This window comes from Leptodactylus fuscus, chromosome 1 (genome assembly GCF_031893055.1).
Source record: "Leptodactylus fuscus isolate aLepFus1 chromosome 1, aLepFus1.hap2, whole genome shotgun sequence".
Taxonomy (NCBI): domain Eukaryota; kingdom Metazoa; phylum Chordata; class Amphibia; order Anura; family Leptodactylidae; genus Leptodactylus; species Leptodactylus fuscus.
The window spans coordinates 242,249,787-242,274,272 of record NC_134265.1 but is presented as its reverse complement, the minus strand read 5'-3'; the positions used below and the strand labels follow the sequence as shown (position 1 = coordinate 242,274,272).

At 44.1% G+C, this 24,486-nt stretch overlaps 1 protein-coding gene across 7 annotated transcripts in view; it reads right to left on the bottom strand.

Annotated features, from left to right (window-relative positions):
• Positions 1 to 292: 292 nt before the first annotated feature.
• SLC4A4 (solute carrier family 4 member 4) overlaps positions 293 to 24,486 on the bottom strand; it is a 187,549-nt gene continuing 163,355 nt past the window's right edge. For all 7 annotated transcript variants that reach the window (XM_075284971.1, XM_075284947.1, XM_075284954.1 and 4 more), the window contains 2 exons: positions 8,857 to 8,933; positions 293 to 5,986 (listed from right to left, as the gene is read on the bottom strand). In XM_075284971.1, coding sequence (XP_075141072.1) covers positions 5,881 to 5,986; positions 8,857 to 8,933 — 183 coding nt within the window. In that variant the 3' untranslated portion in view covers positions 293 to 5,880. The remainder of the gene's footprint in view (positions 5,987 to 8,856; positions 8,934 to 24,486) is intronic.

Below are 24,486 nucleotides of genomic sequence, written 5' to 3'. Positions count from 1 at the left end.
CTGTGTGCTTTCACTGTACACCACTTGCCAATGCGTTCGATATTCCATTCGGGGGGATCCCCATGCACACTCCCCTGAATGGATTACCAATGCAGATGTGAAAGAGGCCTTACAAAGTGTGCCATGTCATGTTTTAATAGTAGCAAGTGCCTTTACACCATTCATCACAATATCAGCACAGTTTTGCCACATCATGCACATCTAACATTCCTAGAAATTTCATCAAATAACTAAGATACAAAAACAGAAGACTGAATGAAGAACTCAGTACACAAAGCTGCATAAAGTTACTTTATTTTCAATATACATGTAATTTTGAAAAATATAAATGCTAAATATCTTCATTCTCTTGATTCCATAAAAGTCACATAGAAAGCTTCATAAAATTGTAAAACACTATGTTGTCATCATAATTAATGCTCATTGTTACTGGAAAAAAAATCACTACAGTCTCTGCTGCTTTCTTCATCTGCTCTGTGTTTGATCGTATCTCATTTCTTACAAAAGCCAACACATCTAGTAAAAGACACATAGGCTGTTTACAGGATACAAGAGCGCAAGAAAGTCCAGCTCAGTCCTTTTAACTTTCTTCACTCTTTCTCTCCCCAAATAATATAATTATTACAAATATTAGCCATATGAACGGCTATAAATTAAGAGTTGTGTTAACACTAGTTTGGAAGTGTACACATGGGACAAGCATAAGCAATAAATCCAAGATCAATAAGGAAAAAATATCAGTAAAAAAAAATTCAGAAAAATCACCCCCAAAGTATATGGTGCTTTTGCAGCATTTCCTAAATAAGCCACTACTCGGGCCTTCTTAAGTGTGCTTAAGAATTGTTCTTGGAGGAAGTGTATTGGGTAATACTACCATAATTTGGTTTTAAGTGAAGAAAGAGTAGGTTATCTATAAAGAACACAGTACCTTGTCACAGTGGTGGCAACAATTTTTGATACTAGCCTACTTGACCAGATCATTGTGTATTAGTAACCTGTCAGTAGAGGACAATCCAAGGACCAGAACATACAGTAGTGACTTATTAAATCTGTCCAAGGTGTGTACTGTGACTAAAGAATAAAAAAATGGCAGGTCCCACTGTGAACAGGACAACTTACGCAACACTTATTTGCTCAGTAGATTCACCTTAAGATATGTGCTGATCAAGTCACTGGCACAACAGTGAAAGAATCAGAAATTGTGCATTTTAGGCAATTTCAGGGATAAAGGCAGCAAAAAAAAAGAATTATTTTTCTATGTTTATAAAAATAAACTTTATAGAGATGATAGACAAAGACTTTTTAGAAAGACCACTGTAAGCAATATCTAAAGGCCAATTCACTCTATATTAAAGCTTGACCTTTTCATTGCTTTATTTCTATGGTTTAACGCAGTTGATTCAAGGCTTACCACTTTATTACTGAATCACTCTGACAATATTTTATAGCAATATTCAAGTTGTTATGGGGAACAGTTGATGATTCGAATCACCATATATTTCAGTATTCACATCATAACTCAAGCAACTGAGAATAGGGGAAATTATTGGGCAGTGATTTTGATACACTTATTGTCCCCATGACAGCAATAAACTGCCAGAGTACAGGGTAGAACGTGGCGCAAGAATAAAGTAATGGTAAGGGGCTGTTCACACTATGGAAAATGAAGAGGAATTTCCGGGCACTGTCCAATTCCTACGTGTGAACAGCCCCTAAAAGGTCTGTCACAGCTTTATTGTGCCGTAAAATGGCTTCTACATATCCGAAAGACAAAGTATAGAAACGCTTTGTCCCATGCTTGGAAATGTTAACAACAAACAGATCACATTGCTTTTCAGTTAAAAATAACACAATATAAGATAAAAATCAGCAGTTAATACAATTCAAGTACAATAAAAAATTATTTGCAATTGGAAGACTTAGGAATAAAATAGTTGAAAAACTTTCAGCGTGCCTATGTTATGTGTGTGATACAGAAAAGGAGACATTAACCAGAGCAGATCTTTTCTAATCATTTGGCAATAAAAACCTTTATAGGTTTTTATATTATTAGTGATAATGTATTTTTATAAGCTGTAAGCAAAAATATGTATGGAAAAGCTGCCAGAGGTGCCATCTTTTCTGTTATACTAGGGTTTGACTGCCCCTGATATACAGGGTGGGTCATAAGTTATGGATACGCCCAGATAAAATGGAAGGGGTTGCTAATATCATCTTACCGTTTGTGGCATATTAGTACATGGGAGGGGGAAAACATTTGAGGCCAGGTGACACCCATGGCGGCCATCTGCAAAGTCGCCATTTTGGATTCAACTTCATCAACTCCATGGGCGTCACCTGGCGTCAAATGTTTCCCCCTCCCCTGTACGAATATGCCACAAATGGTAAGGTGATATCAGCAACCACTTCCATTTTATCTGGGTGTATCCATACTTATGGCCCACTCTGGATATATCCATACTTATGGCTCACCCTGTGTTATATAAAGTGTTACATATTTTAGTTATTAAAGGGGTTATCCACATTGGATAGCTCCATATTCAGAAGTTTGCTTTAGGTTAATTGCAATGGTCTACTGTGATCAACTGCTATTGCTGAGAAGATCCGCCACTTTTCACATCTTAAAATTTGGAATTCATTAAATGGAGGCAACCAGTTTTATTGCACTTATAGAGAACCTTTTATATCCTCTAATATGGGGCATATTATATAGCATTACAAAGCAGTCAGTGTGCTGAATTCAGTACACCTTCAGTCTTGTCTGTAGCTCAGCACCATCGCTGGGCGGTGGGGAGCGCCCCATTCACAGTACAAAACTATGCAAGTGTTCTGTCAGGGAGACGTTCCCCACAGCCTAGCAGCATCCCTGACAGTAGAGTGATATTGAGAGCCAAATATAACTACACTCATGTCTCTGCAACAGGAGAACCTATAGACAAAACTGAAGGTGCACTGAATGCAGCGCACTGGCAGCTCTGTACTAATACTGTATATACTACGCCCTGCCGTAGAGGACATGAAAGGTTCTCTTTAATGGAATGCTATGAAATGATAAACTAACTAATATATATATATATATATATATATATATATATATATATATATATATATATATATATAAGAAATATCAAGCCAAACTCCATTTGGGATGGGTGAACCGATTTGTTTAGAACTAGATCTGACCCTAGAGTATAATAGTGTTTTGTGGGTTTCCAAGAGACTCCTGAGTATAATAATAGCACTTTCAGTCCCATCCAACAAGTTTGGGCTGGAAAATTAAACGGAGTGCCAAACCTCACGAACATTCATCAAAATGAAACTCCTGAGGTTTGCCTATCTCTAATTTGGACTAATGAAAGGGGCAGAAAATGGTTTAAAATAGAAAGTGAAGAGTTCCTTATTCTTTCTTTTCCTGCCATTCCAGTGACAGGTGTCCCACCACCTCTTCTGGTCCCTGTTTGTGGAACTAAAAGCGATGACTTCAAGTACTCTCCAGATGGCTTCTGCAATGATGTTGCAACTGTGACTGTACCACGTGTAACCACTGAGGCCAGTGATTGGCTGCAGAGACCAAAGTTCGGGGAACCTTGACCTCATAACTGAAGTGTTGCAAACAGGAACTAGAGGGGGCGACACAAGTCTTGCTGTTGAATTGGCATGTAAAGAAAGGGTGGCAGGCACGTGACACATTTTTTAAAATTTTGAAACATTCCATGCTCTTTGTTTTTTGGTCAGGAACTCTAATGATGATATTAAAGAATTAAATAAAGTGGCATTCCCATAAAGCAATGCAGCAGGTAGATTAACAATTAGACCATTGCACATTATTATATCAGTGAAAATATAACCATGAAAGGTCTCCAAAGTACAGGTTTACTTGAATGGAAAATTGAATGTCAAGGGCAGTAAAGTATAGTAATATTTTAATATCTTGGAATTATCGACTACATTTCAATGTAAATTAGAAGCATATAATTTGCTTTATTGTCTCTTTATAGTGGTGAAATAGGAAACCTGAGAAGCACATTATACGCTAAGTGCCACTTGTACAATGAAATAGTGTCCTTTTCTACTTCACACATGTAGATTTACTAAAGTTTAACTAAAATTATGTTAAAGTGAAACTCCAACCATTGTAATAAACAGAGAGTATAAAATTGCATTTTGAAGTATATCTTTATTACTATTTTGCTGTTTAATTTATTTGATGTTTTCCTATGTGCTATGTAGGAAAAATTATTTTTGGAAACCTCCAACAAACAGTTGAGTAACTGAGATATTAATAAATTATGATATATTACACATATATGACATTGTTATAGCCAAAGGATATTGGTTTTGCCAAAGGAGTGTTTCGCTTTTTGATCTTTATATATAGATCTCAGAATAGGACCCAGGCCTATGATGCCTTCCTGGGTTCCCCACATCACCACTTTCTGCCCCTCCGATTGTGGCCAATCGCTGGCCACAAAGAGTGGCCGACTAGAAGGGAACCAAGGCACTGGAACTGAAGTGGCAACAGACTGGTGAGGTGAGAGTCGCTTCTTTTATTTTTAACCCATTGTGAGTCCTATATTTAATCAACTCTGGAATCATCTCCTTTATATTGATTTTTAAGGTTTGCTCCATTAGTACAGGCTATGGACGGTGACTCCAGGTCATTGAAAAAGGCTAGATAAGCCCTTGGAAGTATAAAATAAAAGAATGTAATCGGAAATTCTCTAAAAGTGGGAATCCAGTAGTCATTGTTTTACCTGTGGATACCTAACACTACGTACTAAACAGCACTAAATAGACAGAAACAATGAATGATACTTTTATAAAGTGGCTGAAAATAAGTAATAAAGATATATAACAAAGATGCCATACTTCTTACTTGCTATCATATTAATAAATTGCGGAGCTTCGCTTTAGGAGTTCCATCAATACCAGTTGATTTTGCTTCTTGATCCCTGTTACCAGTCACTAGAATTATTTATTGCCTATATACTCATAAATACTTTTCACACCACTTAAAATAATGGATTATAAGTTAACCCCGCCTCCCTCATCGCATCATTTAAAAAATTGTCTTCTACCTCTGAAATGACTTCATTGATCAGTTTCAAATAAGTACAAAATGCTAAGATTTCATTGAGCCCTAAAGAATGAATATTCATGTTATAATATAAATCACATTGTATACAAGACATTCATACAGAAAAGCCAGTTTCTACAAATGAGAGGTAGACCTACTACTTTAAACTATATGTTTCCTGCTGCAGGAAAAAAAGATTCATTTTTTTTGTACAGTCATTAAAAAAAGTTAAAAAAAATTAACAATATATAAGTTGAAGGTTAGGCCCCATAATTTAAAGACATAAGCTAGAACATACTAAATACTCTTTAGCGTTTCCATAGTGTATTGAAATATACTGTAAGATGCATAACAATGGGGCATTTTACCTTATGGCAATTGGTTCTCTATAATCAATACATCATCAGTCAAGTACCAATATATAATTACTGTGGTTAATACTATGGTTCTGGATTTTCAAGAAAACAGAAGCAGTTCTATCATACGGAGTGTATGTAGCTATCATTGCATAGTTGCTTTACCAAGACAGAAAGACCTGCATTGAAGAGTGATATTTATCAAAAGTTCACCAGGCAATGGTCTTCCATCTTGTTGTACTGGGATATACAGTCGAAAAGGCAAAAATGACATATATGACTGGTTGGTACACTTAGCCTGGTTGTTTATGTCACAGTGGAAGCATTTTAGTCAGCAAAAGCCATTTACAAAATGCTACCAAGACAAGCATCAAAGTCAGAGGAGCATAGGAGATTTAATTTTTGGCTACCAAAAGTCCAAAAAGATAAAAGAAGTGGTTCATTGTTTCACAATGTTGTCTCTATACCCCGGCTTCTCCAGAAATAGGTGTCTTCATCTGGTTCAAGCTCTATCCTAATTTGAGGCACAAGTCGTATGGGAGTACTTGGTGGGCTGAAAGATAAGAAAATAGGTTAGGTACCTCTTGTGGGCTACATGAAGGATTAGATCCATCTATGACCCAAGTACTGATACATATCTGTTATGAAACATTGTTGTGTCACGTATAACTGTTCTGTTATTAAATCTATAAGTTTAGCCTAAGGCCACATGGGACGAGTTTGCTGTGGGATGGCTGTAGTGGACATCCTATAGTAGACTTAGTGGGTGCCAGAAACACTTGCTAAAATCCACTTTTCACTACGGATTGAAAACCATGACACCACAAGACAAGTCCATAACACAATTTACTTTGCACCGTGAACTCACTCTATGTGGCCTTAGCCTTAAGCAACATTTCTCTTTTTGACTTTTTTTACAAATCACGTTAGAGAAATATAATACCAATAAAGTATTATGATGTATTTCATGGTGTGTGTAGCAGAGAAAGAGGAATTTCTTTGAGAATAGGGTTGTGTCCAACAACCAGCATACAACCTGGTTGCTGGAGCTGGAGCAAGGAAGGGCAGATATTGGTCTATCGGGGGCAGGAGCCACACGATTGATATCTTAAACTGATTGAGATTAACTGTACAATCTGGAAAAAACAGCCATCCAGAAATGTACCTACTTTCCTGCACATCATCTGTCTAAAATTCCCTCACCTCTCACCCCCTCCCCCACACTGTTATTGTCATGTACACAGGGTACCCTTACGTGGTGCAGACTAACAATGTCACAACTAATTGCTTCAAATAGAAAGCAAAAGCAACAGCCACTGCTATCTTCTGTAGCAATATTTGCCGCAGTTAGTGTATGTCCAATGTAGCCAGGCTGCAACAGGTAAGGGCACTTTACGTATATGAATAAATTTATAGCAATTCACTGCTATATTTCTGGAGACTCAATAACTAATTGAAGTGTTGTTGTTTTTTTGCTCCACCATGGAGATTTTACTAATCCTATTTACCTTCTAACATATTTCAGTGGATTATGTGTGTTAATTGAACAATGTTTATTGTGACTATAGAACATAAAACCATAGCATGGTTCTTTAACACTGTAGTCTTAATGGTAAACTTATATTACTCCATTCATCTGAATATAGATTTCTATTTTAATACTCATTGTCATATTAGGCTTAGATCTTTGTATATCGCGACCACTTATAATGAAGTTAAAAAAGTTATGCTTAAACAGACCAGGAAAACTTATGGCTAATTTATATTTGCCAGAAATGAATTCTGACATAAGTGTCTATGGATATGTATATACTAGAGATGAGCGAGTAGTGTTCGATCGAGTAGGTGTTCGATCGAATACTACGGTATTCGAAATACTCGTACTCGATCGAACACTACTAGCTGTTCGAAGTTTAAGGTTCAATGCAGAATCAGCGTTGATTGGCAGAATGCTATACATTCTGCCCATCAACCCTGGTTTTTCTCTTACCTTTCCGAAGTCTTCTCCCGGCGCAGGGTCCCTGCGTCCTCTTCTGGGTGGAATTCACTCTGCCTAGGCATCCGGCCTAGGCAGAGCAGACTGCGCATGCGTGGGCATGCACGCGCATACAAGTGCATGCGCAGTCGGCTCTGCTCAGGCGGCAGGCCTGGGCAGAGGCGACTGCGCATGCATGTGCGTGCATGCACGCGCATGCGCAATCGGCTCTGCCTAGGCCGGATGCCTAGGCAGAGTGAATTCCACCCGGAAGAGGACGCAGGGACCCTGCCTCGGGAGAAGACTTCAAGCAGAATCCAGCCCAACTGTCACTCGTGGACTTGGTAAGTATGATTTTATTGAATGTTGCCTACCCCTGAAACAAGCATTTCCCCCCATAGACTATAATGGGGTTCGAAATCCGTTTGAACAGTCGAACAGTGTGCGGCTGTTCGAATCGGATTTCGAACCTCGGACATTTTAGTGTTGGCTCATCTCTAGTATATACACCTTTTTAAATTTATTGCCCAATTTGTTATTTTACTTTTTTTAAAAAAAATTCTATAGCGGCTTTCTAAGTTACACCAGGTTCACATCTGCGTTCGAGTTTCCATTCAGGGGGTCTGCATGGGGACCCCCCCGAACGGAAACCTAATCCACTTAAAAAAGCTGTTACCTTCGGAAACCTGCAGATCCTATAGATTATAATGGGGTCTGCCGGGTTTCCGCTCGGTTTCCGCCTGAAAAGGGCAAAAATGCAGACAGAAACCACTCCCACGGACATGCAGGCTCCGACTCTATAATGTCTGTGTCTCAGTGCTTATTGCGCTTCCCTGCCACAGACAATATCAGCTGAAGACTGAATAATGGAGCACAGAACTAATAGCTCCTTTCTACACTATAGTTTTCAACTTGCCGGCTGGAAGAATGAAACATCACCAAAAATGTGGGACTGTCCTGCTTGATCCGGGGTAGCTAAGGGGACTCCGCAACCATAGGGCCCAGTGCAGATGCACCATGGCACCTATGGTTAAAGCGGTCCTGAACCCAGCCCTACAGCTAGATAGGTTAGAGTCAGCTGAACCAAACAGTATTTGCTCCTTATGAATTGGTGCCTCCATTGCCAAGAAATCTTCATTTTTGTCAATGTACAAATGATCTCTGTGGCACAATGAGGGTTTTGCCACGTACCCCTCAGGAGCACCTACAATACTGTGATATCTTGGTAATAGACTCTCTATTTGTGAAGCTGGGCTGATATGCTGGGTTCTTGTAACAGGCTTTCTTTAAAGCAGTCATTTGCAGTTAATATTTTACAAAACATTTATGATACAGCAGTTAAAACTGTAAAAATTCTAAATATAAAAGCAAATAAACCTGAATTTTTTTGTTTCTTTTATAAAACTAACCTGATATATGTAGTAAAGCATTTGTACAATATGGCTTACCTTGGCATATTTGATTGAATAAATGGACGCCTTTCAGCATGAAGTGTGTCGTTCAAGGAATGTAAATGGCTTTTCTCCTGAGTTAAGAAAATAAGGAAATAGATAAATGCTTGGTGACATTAGTCAGCCTGTAGTGTAACAAACATACACAATATTAGTGAAACTCGGTGCTCAGCTCACAATGATAAATAACACTGAATATTGTCTGTAAGATTATAGGATTATACAAGGGTAATAGTCATATACCAAATGAATACAGTTTAGCACATGCACAATATACATGAAAGCTATAAAAGGATAATCATGGAGTGAAATGATGATGTTAATAACATATATAGTAATTCAGAACAAATCACTGCCCTTGAAAAAGGCTACATTAAAATAAAATGGTACCCATCCTTAAAGCAAACCCGTCAGGTTATTTCTGTGAGCCTATCTGAAAAAAAAGCTATGACAGAGGGAGAGAAGCTGAACTTTGTTATATATATACTGTATATATATATATATATATATATATATATATATATATATATATATATATATATATATATATACATACACAGGTTTCTATGATTTGGAGCAAGATTTCAAGTAAATAACAGAGTAAATCTTGACAGGACTCCTACACAAGATAGAAAGAGTCCTGCGTACCCCGCCCACACACAGTGACTGACAGAGTTAGAGTCCATTCACACGGAGTAACGTCCCGCGTGACCTGGCACGTATACGGCGTGTGAGATTTTGAGCGCCGTAAAAGCTCCCATTGATTTCAATGGGAGCCTGTGTAAACCGCACAAAATCACAGCCGCAAAATAACGCGGCGTATACGATCCAGACTCCCATTGAAATCAATGGGAGCTTTTACGGCGCTCAAAATCTCACACGCCGTATACGTGCCAGGTCACGCGGCACGTTACTCCATGTGAATGGACCCTTAGGGGGCTTTCACACTACCGTTGGATTCCGTCAGCAGTGTCTGTGGCTATTGTCCGTAGAAGATTTTAGAAAAAACGGACAGCAAGTGTCCATTATTTTTTTTTAACATTGAAGTCTATGGGCAACGGACTTCTAATGGACAGTAACTGATAACCATTAGAGATGAGCGAACACTAAAATGTTCGAGGTTCGAAATTCGATTCGAACAGCCGCTCAATGTTCGTGTGTTCGAACGGGTTTCGAACCCCATTATAGTCTATGGGGAACAGATACTCGTTAAGGGGGAAACCCAAATCCGTGTCTGGAGGGTCACCAAGTCCACTATGACACCCCAGGAAATGATGCCAACACCTCTGGAATGACACTGGGACAGCAGGGGAAGCATGTCTGGGGGCATCTAACACACCAAAGACCCTCTATTACCCCAACATCACAGCCTAACAACTACACACTTTACACACTCAATACCACCTCTCTGACAGTAGGAAAACACCTTGAAACATGTGTATTTGGCACTTGCAGTGAGGAGAGCTTGTCACCAGCAGTGAATTTGGCCCTTGTAGTAAGTTGAGGTTGGCACCAACATTTGTTTTGAAAATCAGGGTGGATTGAGCCTCTAACCAGCAGAGTTTGGGCAAATTCATGGTGGAGGGAGCCTCTAAACACCCCAGTTTGGGCAAATTCATGGTGGAGGGAGCCTCTAAAAACCCCAGTTTGGACCAATTCATGGTGGAGGGAGCCTCTAACCAGCCCAGTTTGGGCAAATTCATGGTGGAGGGAGCCTCTAAAAAACCCAGTTTGGACCAATTCATGGTGGAGGGAGCCTCTAACCAGCCCAGTTTGGGCAAATTCATGGTGGAGGGAGCCTCTAACCAGCCCAGTTTGGACCAATTAATGGTGGAGGGAGCCTCTAACCAGCCCAGTTTGGACCAATTAATGGTGGAGGGAGCCTCTAACCAGCCCAGTTTGAACCAATTCATGGTGGAGGGAGCCTCTAAACAGCCCAGTTTGGGCAAATTCATGGTGGAGGGAGCCTCTAAAAAACCCAGTTTGGACCAATTCATGGTGGAGGGAGCCTCTAACCAGCCCAGTTTGGACCAATTAATGGTGGAGGGAGCCTCTAACCAGCCCAGTTTGGACCAATTCATGGTGGAGGGAGCCTCTAAACAGCCAAGTTTTGGGAAATTCATGGTGGAGGGAGCCTCTAACCAGCCCAGTTTGGACCAATTCATGGTGGAGGGAGCCTCTAAACAGCCAAGTTTTGGGAAATTCATGGTGGAGGGAGCCTCTAACCAGCCCAGTTTGGACCAATTCATGGTGGAGGGAGCCTCTAAAAAACCCAGTTTGGACCAATTCATGGTGGAAGGAGCCTCTAAACAGCCCAGTTTGGGCAAATTCATGGTGGAGGGAGCCTCTAACCAGCCCAGTTTGGACCAATTAATGGTGGAGGGAGCCTCTAAACAGCCCAGTTTGGGCAAATTCATGGTGGAGGGAGCCTCTAACCAGCCCAGTTTGGACCAATTCATGGTGGAGGGAGCCTCTAACCAGCCCAGTTTGGGCAAATTCATGGTGGAGGGAGCCTCTAAAAAACCCAGTTTGGACCAATTCATGGTGGAGGGAGCCTCTAACCAGCCCAGTTTGGGCAAATTCATGGTGGAGGGAGCCTCTAACCAGCCCAGTTTGGACCAATTAATGGTGGAGGGAGCCTCTAACCAGCCCAGTTTGGACCAATTCATGGTGGAGGGAGCCTCTAACCAGCCCAGTTTGGACCAATTAATGGTGGAGGGAGCCTCTAAACAGCCAAGTTTTGGGAAATTCATGGTGGAGGGAGCCTCTAACCAGCCCAGTTTGGACCAATTCATGGTGGAGGGAGCCTCTAAACAGCCCAGTTTGGGCAAATTCATGGTGGAGGGAGCCTCTAAAAAACCCAGTTTGGACCAATTCATGGTGGAGGGAGCCTCTAATTAGCCCAGTTTGGACCAATTAATTGTGGAGGGAGCCTCTAACCAGCCCAGTTTGGACCAATTAATGGTGGAGGGAGCCTCTAAACAGCCCAGTTTGGGCAAATTCATGGTGGAGGGAGCCTCTAACCAGCCCAGTTTGGACCAATTAATGGTGGAGGGAGCCTCTAACCAGCCCAGTTTGGACCAATTAATGGTGGAGGGAGCCTCTAACCACCCCAGTTTGGACCAATTCATGGTGGAGGGAGCCTCTAACCAGCCCAGTTTGGACCAATTCATGGTGGAGGGAGCCTCTAAAAAACCCAGTTTGGACCAATTCATGGTGGAGGGAGCCTCTAAACAGCCCAGTTTGGGCAAATTCATGGTGGAGGGAGCCTCTAAAAAACCCAGTTTGGACCAATTCATGGTGGAGGGAGCCTCTAACCAGCCCAGTTTGGACCAATTAATGGTGGAGGGAGCCTCTAAACAGCCAAGTTTGGACCAATTCATGGTGGAGGGAGCCTCTAAAAACCCCAGTTTGGACCAATTCATGGTGGAGGGAGCCTCTAACCAGCCCAGTTTGGACCAATTAATGGTGGAGGGAGCCTCTGACCAGCCCAGTTTGGACCAATTAATGGTGGAGGGAGCCTCTAACCACCCCAGTTTGGACCAATTCATGGTGGAGGGAGCCTCTAAACAGCCAAGTTTGGACCAATTCATGGTGAAGGGAGCCTCTAAAAACCCGTTTGGACCAATTCATGGTGGAGGGAGCCTCTAACCAGCCCAGTTTGGGCAAATTCATGGTGGAGGGAGCCTCTAAACAGCCCAGTTTGGGCAAATTCATGGTGGAGGGAGCCTCTAACCAGCCCAGTTTGGACCAATTAATGGTGGAGGGAGCCTCTAACCAGCCCAGTTTGGACCAATTAATGGTGGAGGGAGCCTCTAACCACCCCAGTTTGGACCAATTCATGGTGGAGGGAGCCTCTAAACAGCCAAGTTTGGACCAATTCATGGTGGAGGGAGCCTCTAAAAACCCCAGTTTGGACCAATTCATGGTGGAGGGAGCCTCTAACCAGCCCAGTTTGGACCAATTAATGGTGGAGGGAGCCTCTAAACAGCCAAGTTTTGGGAAATTCATGGTGGAGGGAGCCTCTAACCAGCCCAGTTTGGACCAATTCATGGTGGAGGGAGCCTCTAAAAAACCCAGTTTGGACCAATTCATGGTGGAGGGAGCCTCTAAACAGCCCAGTTTGGGCAAATTCATGGTGGAGGGAGCCTCTAACCAGCCCAGTTTGGACCAATTAATGGTGGAGGGAGCCTCTAAACAGCCCAGTTTGGGCAAATTCATGGTGGAGGGAGCCTCTAACCAGCCCAGTTTGGACCAATTCATGGTGGAGGGAGCCTCTAACCAGCCCAGTTTGGGCAAATTCATGGTGGAGGGAGCCTCTAAAAAACCCAGTTTGGACCAATTCATGGTGGAGGGAGCCTCTAACCAGCCCAGTTTGGGCAAATTCATGGTGGAGGGAGCCTCTAACCAGCCCAGTTTGGACCAATTAATGGTGGAGGGAGCCTCTAACCAGCCCAGTTTGGACCAATTCATGGTGGAGGGAGCCTCTAACCAGCCCAGTTTGGACCAATTAATGGTGGAGGGAGCCTCTAAACAGCCAAGTTTTGGGAAATTCATGGTGGAGGGAGCCTCTAACCAGCCCAGTTTGGACCAATTCATGGTGGAGGGAGCCTCTAAACAGCCCAGTTTGGGCAAATTCATGGTGGAGGGAGCCTCTAAAAAACCCAGTTTGGACCAATTCATGGTGGAGGGAGCCTCTAATTAGCCCAGTTTGGACCAATTAATTGTGGAGGGAGCCTCTAACCAGCCCAGTTTGGACCAATTAATGGTGGAGGGAGCCTCTAAACAGCCCAGTTTGGGCAAATTCATGGTGGAGGGAGCCTCTAACCAGCCCAGTTTGGACCAATTAATGGTGGAGGGAGCCTCTAACCAGCCCAGTTTGGACCAATTAATGGTGGAGGGAGCCTCTAACCACCCCAGTTTGGACCAATTCATGGTGGAGGGAGCCTCTAACCAGCCCAGTTTGGACCAATTCATGGTGGAGGGAGCCTCTAAAAAACCCAGTTTGGACCAATTCATGGTGGAGGGAGCCTCTAAACAGCCCAGTTTGGGCAAATTCATGGTGGAGGGAGCCTCTAAAAAACCCAGTTTGGACCAATTCATGGTGGAGGGAGCCTCTAACCAGCCCAGTTTGGACCAATTAATGGTGGAGGGAGCCTCTAAACAGCCAAGTTTGGACCAATTCATGGTGGAGGGAGCCTCTAAAAACCCCAGTTTGGACCAATTCATGGTGGAGGGAGCCTCTAACCAGCCCAGTTTGGACCAATTAATGGTGGAGGGAGCCTCTAACCAGCCCAGTTTGGACCAATTAATGGTGGAGGGAGCCTCTAACCACCCCAGTTTGGACCAATTCATGGTGGAGGGAGCCTCTAAACAGCCAAGTTTGGACCAATTCATGGTGAAGGGAGCCTCTAAAAACCCGTTTGGACCAATTCATGGTGGAGGGAGCCTCTAACCAGCCCAGTTTGGGCAAATTCATGGTGGAGGGAGCCTCTAAACAGCCCAGTTTGGGCAAATTCATGGTGGAGGGAGCCTCTAACCAGCCCAGTTTGGACCAATTAATGGTGGAGGGAGCCTCTAACCAGCCCAGTTTGGACCAATTAATGGTGGAGGGAGCCTCTAACCACCCCAGTTTGGACCAATTCATGGTGGAGGGAGCCTCTAAACAGCCAAGTTTGGACCAATTCATGGTGGAGGGAGCCTCTAAAAACCCCAGTTTGGACCAATTCATGGTGGAGGGAGCCTCTAACCAGCCCAGTTTGGACCAATTAATGGTGGAGGGAGCCTCTAAACAGCCAAGTTTTGGGAAATTCATGGTGGAGGGAGCCTCTAACCAGCCCAGTTTGGACCAATTCATGGTGGAGGGAGCCTCTAAACAGCCCAGTTTGGGCAAATTCATGGTGGAGGGAGCCTCTAAAAAACCCAGTTTGGACCAATTCATGGTGGAGGGAGCCTCTAATTAGCCCAGTTTGGACCAATTAATTGTGGAGGGAGCCTCTAACCAGCCCAGTTTGGACCAATTAATGGTGGAGGGAGCCTCTAAACAGCCCAGTTTGGGCAAATTCATGGTGGAGGGAGCCTCTAACCAGCCCAGTTTGGACCAATTAATGGTGGAGGGAGCCTCTAACCAGCCCAGTTTGGACCAATTAATGGTGGAGGGAGCCTCTAACCACCCCAGTTTGGACCAATTCATGGTGGAGGGAGCCTCTAACCAGCCCAGTTTGGACCAATTCATGGTGGAGGGAGCCTCTAACCAGCCCAGTTTGGACCAATTAATGGTGGAGGGAGCCTCTAACCACCCCAGTTTGGACCAATTCATGGTGGAGGGAGCCTCTAAAAAACCCAGTTTGGACCAATTCATGGTGGAGGGAGCCTCTAAACAGCCCAGTTTGGGCAAATTCATGGTGGAGGGAGCCTCTAAACAGCCCAGTTTGGGCAAATTCATGGTGGAGGGAGCCTCTAACCAGCCCAGTTTGGACCAATTAATGGTGGAGGGAGCCTCTAACCAGCCCAGTTTGGACCAATTCATGGTGGAGGGAGCCTCTAAACAGCCCAGTTTGGGCAAATTCATGGTGGAAGGAGCCTCTAACCAGCAGAGTTGTGGGAAAGCAGGGTGGAGGGAGCCTCTAACCAGCAGAGTTGGTGGAAATCAGGGTGGAGGGAGCCTCTAACCAGCAGAGTTGGGGGAAATCATGTTGGAGGGAGCCTAGTATTAGCAGAATTGTGCAACGCTTATGGTGGATGAGTATGAGGATGCGGAGGAATTGGAGAGGTTGAGTACAGACATGGAGTTTCATGTTGGGGTGCTTTACACAGGTGGGCACAAAAATGAAGGCTCTATCCAGTGGTGGTTCATTTTTATCAAAGTGAGCCGGTCGGCACTCTCAGCTGACAGACGGGTGCGCTTGTCAGTGATGATGCCACCGGCTGCACTGAACACCCTCTCAGATAGGACGCTGGCGGCAGGACAGGACAGCACCTCCAAGGCATATAGGGCAAGTTCAAGCCACAGGTCCAACTTCGACACCCAATACGTGTAGGGCGCAGAGGGGTCGGAGAGGACAGGGCTGTGGTCGGAAAGGTATTCCCGCAACATGCGCCTATACTTCTCACGCCTGGTGACACTAGGACCCTCCGTGGCGGCACTTTGGCGAGGGGGTGCCATCAAGGTGTCCCAGACCTTAGACAGTGTGCCCCTCGTTTGTGTGGACCGGTGAGAACTTGGTTGCCTACTGGAGGAACTGCCCTCCCTGCCGCCACTGTCACATGCTGGAAACATCTCCATCATATTCTGCACCAATTGCCTGTGGCAAGCATTGATGCGATTGGCCCTCCCCTCTACCGGAATAAAAGACGAGATGTTGTTTTTATACCGGGGGTCAAGGATAGCAAAGATCCAGTACTGGTTGTCCTCCATGATTTTGACAATACGCTTGTCGGTTGTAAAGCACCCCAACATGAACTCAGCCATGTCTGCCACAGTGTTAGTTGGCATGACTCCTCTGGCCCCACCGGAAAGTTCAATCTCCATTTCCTCCTCATCCTCCATGTCTACCCATCCGCGCTGCAACAATGGGACGATTCGAAGTTGCCCGGAAGCCTCCTGTATCACCATCACATCATCGGACAACTCTTCTTCCTCCTCCTCCTCCTCCTCCTCCTCCTCCATTAAACGCAGTGAAGCGGACAGATGTGTGGACCTACTCTCCAGCTGTGACGGATCGGATGCTATCCCTAACTCCTCTGTGTGATCTGAGTTATCCCTGATGTCAATCAGGGATTCTCTCAGAACACACAAGAGCGGGATTGTAAGGCTCACCATCGCATCCTCAGAGCTCACCCTCCTTGTGGACTCCTCAAAGACCCGTAGGATGTCACAAAGGTCTCTCATCCATGGCCACTCATGGATGTGAAACTGAGGCAGCTGACTTTGTGGCACCCTAGGGTTTTGTAGCTGGTATTCCATCAAAGGTCTCTGCTGCTCAACCACTCTATTCAACATCTGAAACGTTGAGTTCCAGCGTGTGGGGACGTCGCACAAAAGCCGGTGTTGTGGCACATGCAGGCGTTGCTGGAGAGATTTTAAGCTAGCAGCGGCTACTGTCGACTTGCGAAAGTGGGCGCACATGCGCCGCACTTTCACCAGTAGCTCTGGAACATTGGGGTAGCTCTTTAGGAAACGTTGCACCACTAGGTTGAAGACGTGGGCCAGGCATGGAACATGTTGGAGTCCGGCAAGCTCCAGAGCTGCTACCAGGTTCCGGCCGTTATCACAAACGACCATGCCTGGGCCCAGGTGCAGCGGCTCAAACCATATTGCCGTCTCATCGAGGAGGGCATCCCTCACCTCGGAGGCAGTGTGCTGTCTGTCCCCCAAGCTGATCAGCTTCAGCACAGCCTGCTGACGTCTACCAACGCCAGTGCTGCAACGTTTCCAACTCGTAGCTGGGGTCAATCTAACAGCGGAGGAGGAGGCGGTGGCGGAGGAGGAGGCGGAGGAGGAGGCGGTAGAGGAGGAGGAGGAGGGGGGTGTTCTTCTCGTGTCCCTGCCAGGAATGTTAGGCGGGGAGACGAGGTACACCGGGCCAGTTTGGGAAGCAGTCCCAGCCTCAACTACATTTACCCAGTGTGCCGTCAGTGAAATGTAGCGTCCCTGTCCGCATGCACTTGTCCACGCGTCGGTGGTCAAGTGGACCTTTGTGCAAAGCGCGGAACTAAGGGCCCGCCTGATGTTGAGTGACACGTGCTGGTGCAAGGCGGGGACGGCACACCGGGAGAAGTAGTGACGGCTAGGGACGGCATAGCGAGGTGCCGCAGTTGCCATCAGGTCCAGGAAGGCGGGAGTTTCAACAAGCCGGAACGCCAACATCTCCTGGGCCAGCAGTTTAGCGATGTTGGCGTTCAAGGCTTGCGCGTGTGGGTGGTTAGCAGTGTATTTCTGCCGCCGCTCCAATGTCTGAGAGATGGTGGGTTGTTGTAAAGAAACGCCTGATGGTGCCTTTGATGGTGCAGGAGAAGGAGATAAGACAGGACCAGGGGAGGATGAGGTAGAAGTCAACAAAGTGGCGGAGGCAGATGAAGTGGTGTCCTGGCTCGTCCTCTGGAGTGCATCGCCAGCACAGTCAGCAGTGGCAGTGGCAGAGGCAGAGGCAGAGGCAGTGGCAGTGGCGTGAACGGCAGGCGGCCTTTGTCCTGCCGTTGCTGCCTGCCACTGATTCCAGTGCTTGGATTCCAAATGACGGCGCATTGAAGTGGTGGACAGGTTGCTCTTCTCAGAGCCCCTAATCAATTTCGAGAGGCAAATTGTGCAGACAACACTATATCTGTCCTCGGCGCATTCCTTGAAAAAACTCCACACCTTCGAGAAACGTGCCCTCGAGGTGGGAGTTTTTCGGGGCTGGGTACGAACTGGAACATCTTGGGAGATTCCGGGTGTGGCCTGGCTTCGCCTAAGCTGCTGACCTCTGCCTCTGCCTCTAGCTACCCTTTTTGGTGCTGCACCTGCCTCAACATCCACACTACTTTCCCCGCTTGACATCCCCCCTGTCCAGGTCGGGTCAGCGTCCTCATCATCCACCACTTCCTCTTCCAACTCCTGTCTCATCTCCTCCTCCCGCACAATGCGCCAGTCAACTGGATGCCCTGACGGCAACTGCGTCACATCATCGTCGATGAGGGTGGGTTGCTGGTCATCCACCACCAAATCGAACGGAGATGGAGGAGACTCTAGTGTTTGAGCATCTGGACACAGATGCTCCTCTGTTAGGTTCGTGGAATCGTGACGTGGAGAGGCAGGTTGAGGGACAATGAAAGGAGCGGAGAACAGCTCTGGGGAGCAGGGACAGTTTGGGTTATTGTTCTGTAAAGCTTCGGAATTTTGGGAGGAAGGAAGACAAGACTGTTGGGTAATAGGAGGAGAGGAGGCAGAGTCTGACTGGCTGCTGGACAATGTGCTGTAAGCGTTCTCTGACAGCCATTGCAAGACCTGTTCCTGGTTCTCGGGCCTACTAAGGTTTGTACCCTGCAGTTTAGTTAATGTGGCAAGCAACCCTGGCACTGTGGAGTGGCGCAATGCTTGCTGCCCCACAGGAGTAGGCACGGGACGCCCTGTGGCTTCACTGCTACCTTGCTCCCCAGAACCATTCCCCCGACCTCGCCCACGGCCTCGTCCACGTCCCTTTCCGGGAGCCTTGCGCATTTTGAATTCCTAGTTAGAAATTGGCACTGTATACCAGTAGTAAAAATTGTGGGTGCACGTAACCCCAATATATTCTTTGAATTCCCAGTCAGACACTGGCACTATATGGCAGTAGCAAGAAATGAGGGTATTTGTATTCCCAATATACTCTTTGAATTCCCAGTCAGACAATGGCACTGTATACCAGTAGTAAAAATTGTGGGTGCACGTAACCCCAATATATTCTTTGAATTCCCAGTCAGACACTGGCACTATATGGCAGTAGCAAGAAATGAGGGTATTTGTATTCCCAATATACTCTTTGAATTCCCAGTCAGACAATGGCACTGTATACCAGTAGTAAAAATTGTGGGTGCACGTAACCCCAATATATTCTTTGAATTACCAGTCAGAAACTGGCACTATATGGCAGTAGCAAGAAATGAGGGTATTTATAACCCCAATATATTCTTTGAATTCCCAGTCAGACAATGGCACTGTATACCAGTAGTAAAAATTGTGGGTGCACGTAACCCCAATATATTCTTTGAATTACCAGTCAGAAACTGGCACTATATGGCAGTAGCAAGAAATGAGGGTATTTGTATTCCCAATATACTCTTTGAATTCCCAGTCAGACAATGGCACTGTATACCAGTAGTAAAAATTGTGGGTGCACGTAACCCCAATATATTTTTTGAATTACCAGTCAGAAACTGGCACTATATGGCAGTAGCAAGAAATGAGGGTATTTATAACCCCAATATATTCTTTGAATTCCCAGTCAGACAATGGCACTGTATACCAGTAGTAAAAATTGTGGGTGCACGTAACCCCAATATATTCTTTGAATTCCCAGTCAGAAACTGGCACTATATGGCAGTAGCAAGAAATGAGGGTATTTGTATTCCCAATATACTCTTTGAATTCCCAGTCAGACAATGGCACTGTATACCAGTAGTAAAAATTGTGGGTGCACGTAACCCCAATATATTCTTTGAATTACCAGTCAGAAACTGGCACTATATGGCAGTAGCAAGAAATGAGGGTATTTATAACCCCAATATATTCTTTGAATTCCCAGTCAGACAATGGCACTGTATACCAGTAGTAAAAATTGTGGGTGCACGTAACCCCAATATATTCTTTGAATTCCCAGTCAGAAACTGGCACTATATGGCAGTAGCAAGAAATGAGGGTATTTGTATTCCCAATATATTCTTTGAATTCCCAGTCAGACAATGGCACTGTATACCAGTAGTAAAAATTGTGGGTGCACGTAACCCCAATATATTCTTTGAATTACCAGTCAGAAACTGGCACTATATGGCAGTAGCAAGAAATGAGGGTATTTATAACCCCAATATATTCTTTGAATTCCCAGTCAGACAATGGCACTGTATACCAGTAGTAAAAATTGTGGGTGCACGTAACCCCAATATATTCTTTGAATTCCCAGTCAGACACTGGCACTATATGGCAGTAGCAAGAAATGAGGGTATTTGTATTCCCAATATACTCTTTGAATTCCCAGTCAGACAATGGCACTGTATACCAGTAGTAAAAATTGTGGGTGCACGTAACCCCAATATATTCTTTGAATTACCAGTCAGAAACTGGCACTATATGGCAGTAGCAAGAAATGAGGGTATTTATAACCCCAATATATTCTTTGAATTCCCAGTCAGACAATGGCACTGTATACCAGTAGTAAAAATTGTGGGTGCACGTAACCCCAATATATTCTTTGAATTACCAGTCAGAAACTGGCACTATATGGCAGTAGCAAGAAATGAGGGTATTTGTATTCCCAATATACTCTTTGAATTCCCAGTCAGACAATGGCACTGTATACCAGTAGTAAAAATTGTGGGTGCACGTAACCCCAATATATTCTTTGAATTACCAGTCAGAAACTGGCACTATATGGCAGTAGCAAGAAATGAGGGTATTTATAACCCCAATATATTCTTTGAATTCCCAGTCAGACAATGGCACTGTATACCAGTAGTAAAAATTGTGGGTGCACGTAACCCCAATATATTCTTTGAATTCCCAGTCAGAAACTGGCACTATATGGCAGTAGCAAGAAATGAGGGTATTTGTATTCCCAATATACTCTTTGAATTCCCAGTCAGACAATGGCACTGTATACCAGTAGTAAAAATTGTGGGTGCACGTAACCCCAATATATTCTTTGAATTACCAGTCAGAAACTGGCACTATATGGCAGTAGCAAGAAATGAGGGTATTTGTATTCCCAATATACTCTTTGAATTCCCAGTCAGACAATGGCACTGTATACCAGTAGTAAAAATTGTGGGTGCACGTAACCCCAATATATTCTTTGAATTCCCAGTCAGACACTGGCACTATATGGCAGTAGCAAGAAATGAGGGTATTTGTATTCCCAATATACTCTTTGAATTCCCAGTCAGACAATGGCACTGTATACCAGTAGTAAAAATTGTGGGTGCACGTAACCCCAATATATTCTTTGAATTACCAGTCAGAAACTGGCACTATATGGCAGTAGCAAGAAATGAGGGTATTTATAACCCCAATATATTCTTTGAATTCCCAGTCAGACAATGGCACTGTATACCAGTAGTAAAAATTGTGGGTGCACGTAACCCCAATATATTCTTTGAATTACCAGTCAGAAACTGGCACTATATGGCAGTAGCAAGAAATGAGGGTATTTGTATTCCCAATATACTCTTTGAATTCCCAGTCAGACAATGGCACTGTATACCAGTAGTAAAAATTGTGGGTGCACGTAACCCCAATATATTCTTTGAATTACCAGTCAGAAACTGGCACTATATGGCAGTAGCAAGAAATGAGGGTATTTATAACCCCAATATATTCTTTGAATTCCCAGTCAGACAATGGCACTGTATACCAGTAGTAAAAATTGTGGGTGCACGTAACCCCAATATATTCTTTGAATTCCCAGTCAGAAACTGGCACTATATGGCAGTAGCAAGAAATGAGGGTATTTGTATTCCCAATATACTCTTTGAATTCCCAGTCAGACAATGGCACTGTATACCAGTAGTAAAAATTGTGGGTGCACGTAACCCCAATATATTCTTTGAATTACCAGTCAGAAACTGGCACTATATGGCAGTAGCAAGAAATGAGGGTATTTATAACCCCAATATATTCTTTGAATTCCCAGTCAGACAATGGCACTGTATACCAGTAGTAAAAATTGTGGGTGCACGTAACCCCAATATATTCTTTGAATTCCCAGTCAGACACTGGCACTATATGGCAGTAGCAAGAAATGAGGGTATTTGTATTCCCAATATACTCTTTGAATTCCCAGTCAGACAATGGCACTGTATACCAGTAGTAAAAATTGTGGGTGCACGTAACCCCAATATATTCTTTGAATTACCAGTCAGAAACTGGCACTATATGGCAGTAGCAAGAAATGAGGGTATTTATAACCCCAATATATTCTTTGAATTCCCAGTCAGACAATGGCACTGTATACCAGTAGTAAAAATTGTGGGTGCACGTAACCCCAATATATTCTTTGAATTACCAGTCAGAAACTGGCACTATATGGCAGTAGCAAGAAATGAGGGTATTTGTATTCCCAATATACTCTTTGAATTCCCAGTCAGACAATGGCACTGTATACCAGTAGTAAAAATTGTGGGTGCACGTAACCCCAATATATTCTTTGAATTACCAGTCAGAAACTGGCACTATATGGCAGTAGCAAGAAATGAGGGTATTTATAACCCCAATATATTCTTTGAATTCCCAGTCAGACAATGGCACTGTATACCAGTAGTAAAAATTGTGGGTGCACGTAACCCCAATATATTCTTTGAATTCCCAGTCAGAAACTGGCACTATATGGCAGTAGCAAGAAATGAGGGTATTTGTATTCCCAATATACTCTTTGAATTCCCAGTCAGACAATGGCACTGTATACCAGTAGTAAAAATTGTGGGTGCACGTAACCCCAATATATTCTTTGAATTACCAGTCAGAAACTGGCACTATATGGCAGTAGCAAGAAATGAGGGTATTTATAACCCCAATATATTCTTTGAATTCCCAGTCAGACAATGGCACTGTATACCAGTAGTAAAAATTGTGGGTGCACGTAACCCCAATATATTCTTTGAATTCCCAGTCAGAAACTGGCACTATATGGCAGTAGCAAGAAATGAGGGTATTTGTATTCCCAATATATTCTTTGAATTCCCAGTCAGACAATGGCACTGTATACCAGTAGTAAAAATTGTGGGTGCACGTAACCCCAATATATTCTTTGAATTACCAGTCAGAAACTGGCACTATATGGCAGTAGCAAGAAATGAGGGTATTTATAACCCCAATATATTCTTTGAATTCCCAGTCAGACAATGGCACTGTATACCAGTAGTAAAAATTGTGGGTGCACGTAACCCCAATATATTCTTTGAATTCCCAGTCAGAAACTGGCACTATATGGCAGTAGCAAGAAATGAGGGTATTTGTATTCCCAATATACTCTTTGAATTCCCAGTCAGACAATGGCACTGTATACCAGTAGTAAAAATTGTGGGTGCACGTAACCCCAATATATTCTTTGAATTACCAGTCAGAAACTGGCACTATATGGCAGTAGCAAGAAATGAGGGTATTTGTATTCCCAATATATTCTTTGAATTCCCAGTCAGACAATGGCACTGTATACCAGTAGTAAAAATTGTGGGTGTATATAGCCCCAATTCTATTGCTAGGGGACTTGCAGGGTATTTCTGGGGTGAAGGTGGGGGGGCACACCGTTGGAACGGGTATCGGGGTATATATCGGGTATACGGGAATACACTGACAGTGTATTCCATTCAGGATCCTGGGAAAGCTGGGTTGCGGCGATTGAGCCCGTCAGTGCCACGTTACACTGACAAGCTTCTCCCTGGAATTTAGCTCTTACAAGAGCTGTTGGTTGTCTTCTCCTTCCTATCCTAGCCTGTCCCTGCCTACCCAGAATCTAAGCCCTAGCTAGCTGGACGGAAACCTCCGTCGTCGGTGAATTGCAAGCTCAGAATGACGCGAAGCTGGGCGGCGCTGTTCTTTTAAATTAGAGGTCACATGTTTTCGGCAGCCAATGGGTTTTGCCTACTTTTTTCAACGTCACCGGTGTCGTAGTTCCTGTCCCACCTACCCTGCGCTGTTATTGGAGCAAAAAAGGCGCCAGGGAAGGTGGGAGGGGAATCGAGTAATGGCGCACTTTACCACGCGGTGTTCGATTCGATTCGAACATGCCGAACAGCCTAATATCCGATCGAACATGAGTTCGATAGAACACTGTTCGCTCATCTCTAATAACCATCACTTACTGTCTGTTTGTGTCCGTTTTGATGGGTGTCTGGTTTGTTTGTTTTTTAAACGGACACCTGAATGGAATCCAATGGTAGTGTGAACCCTACCTTAAGTGT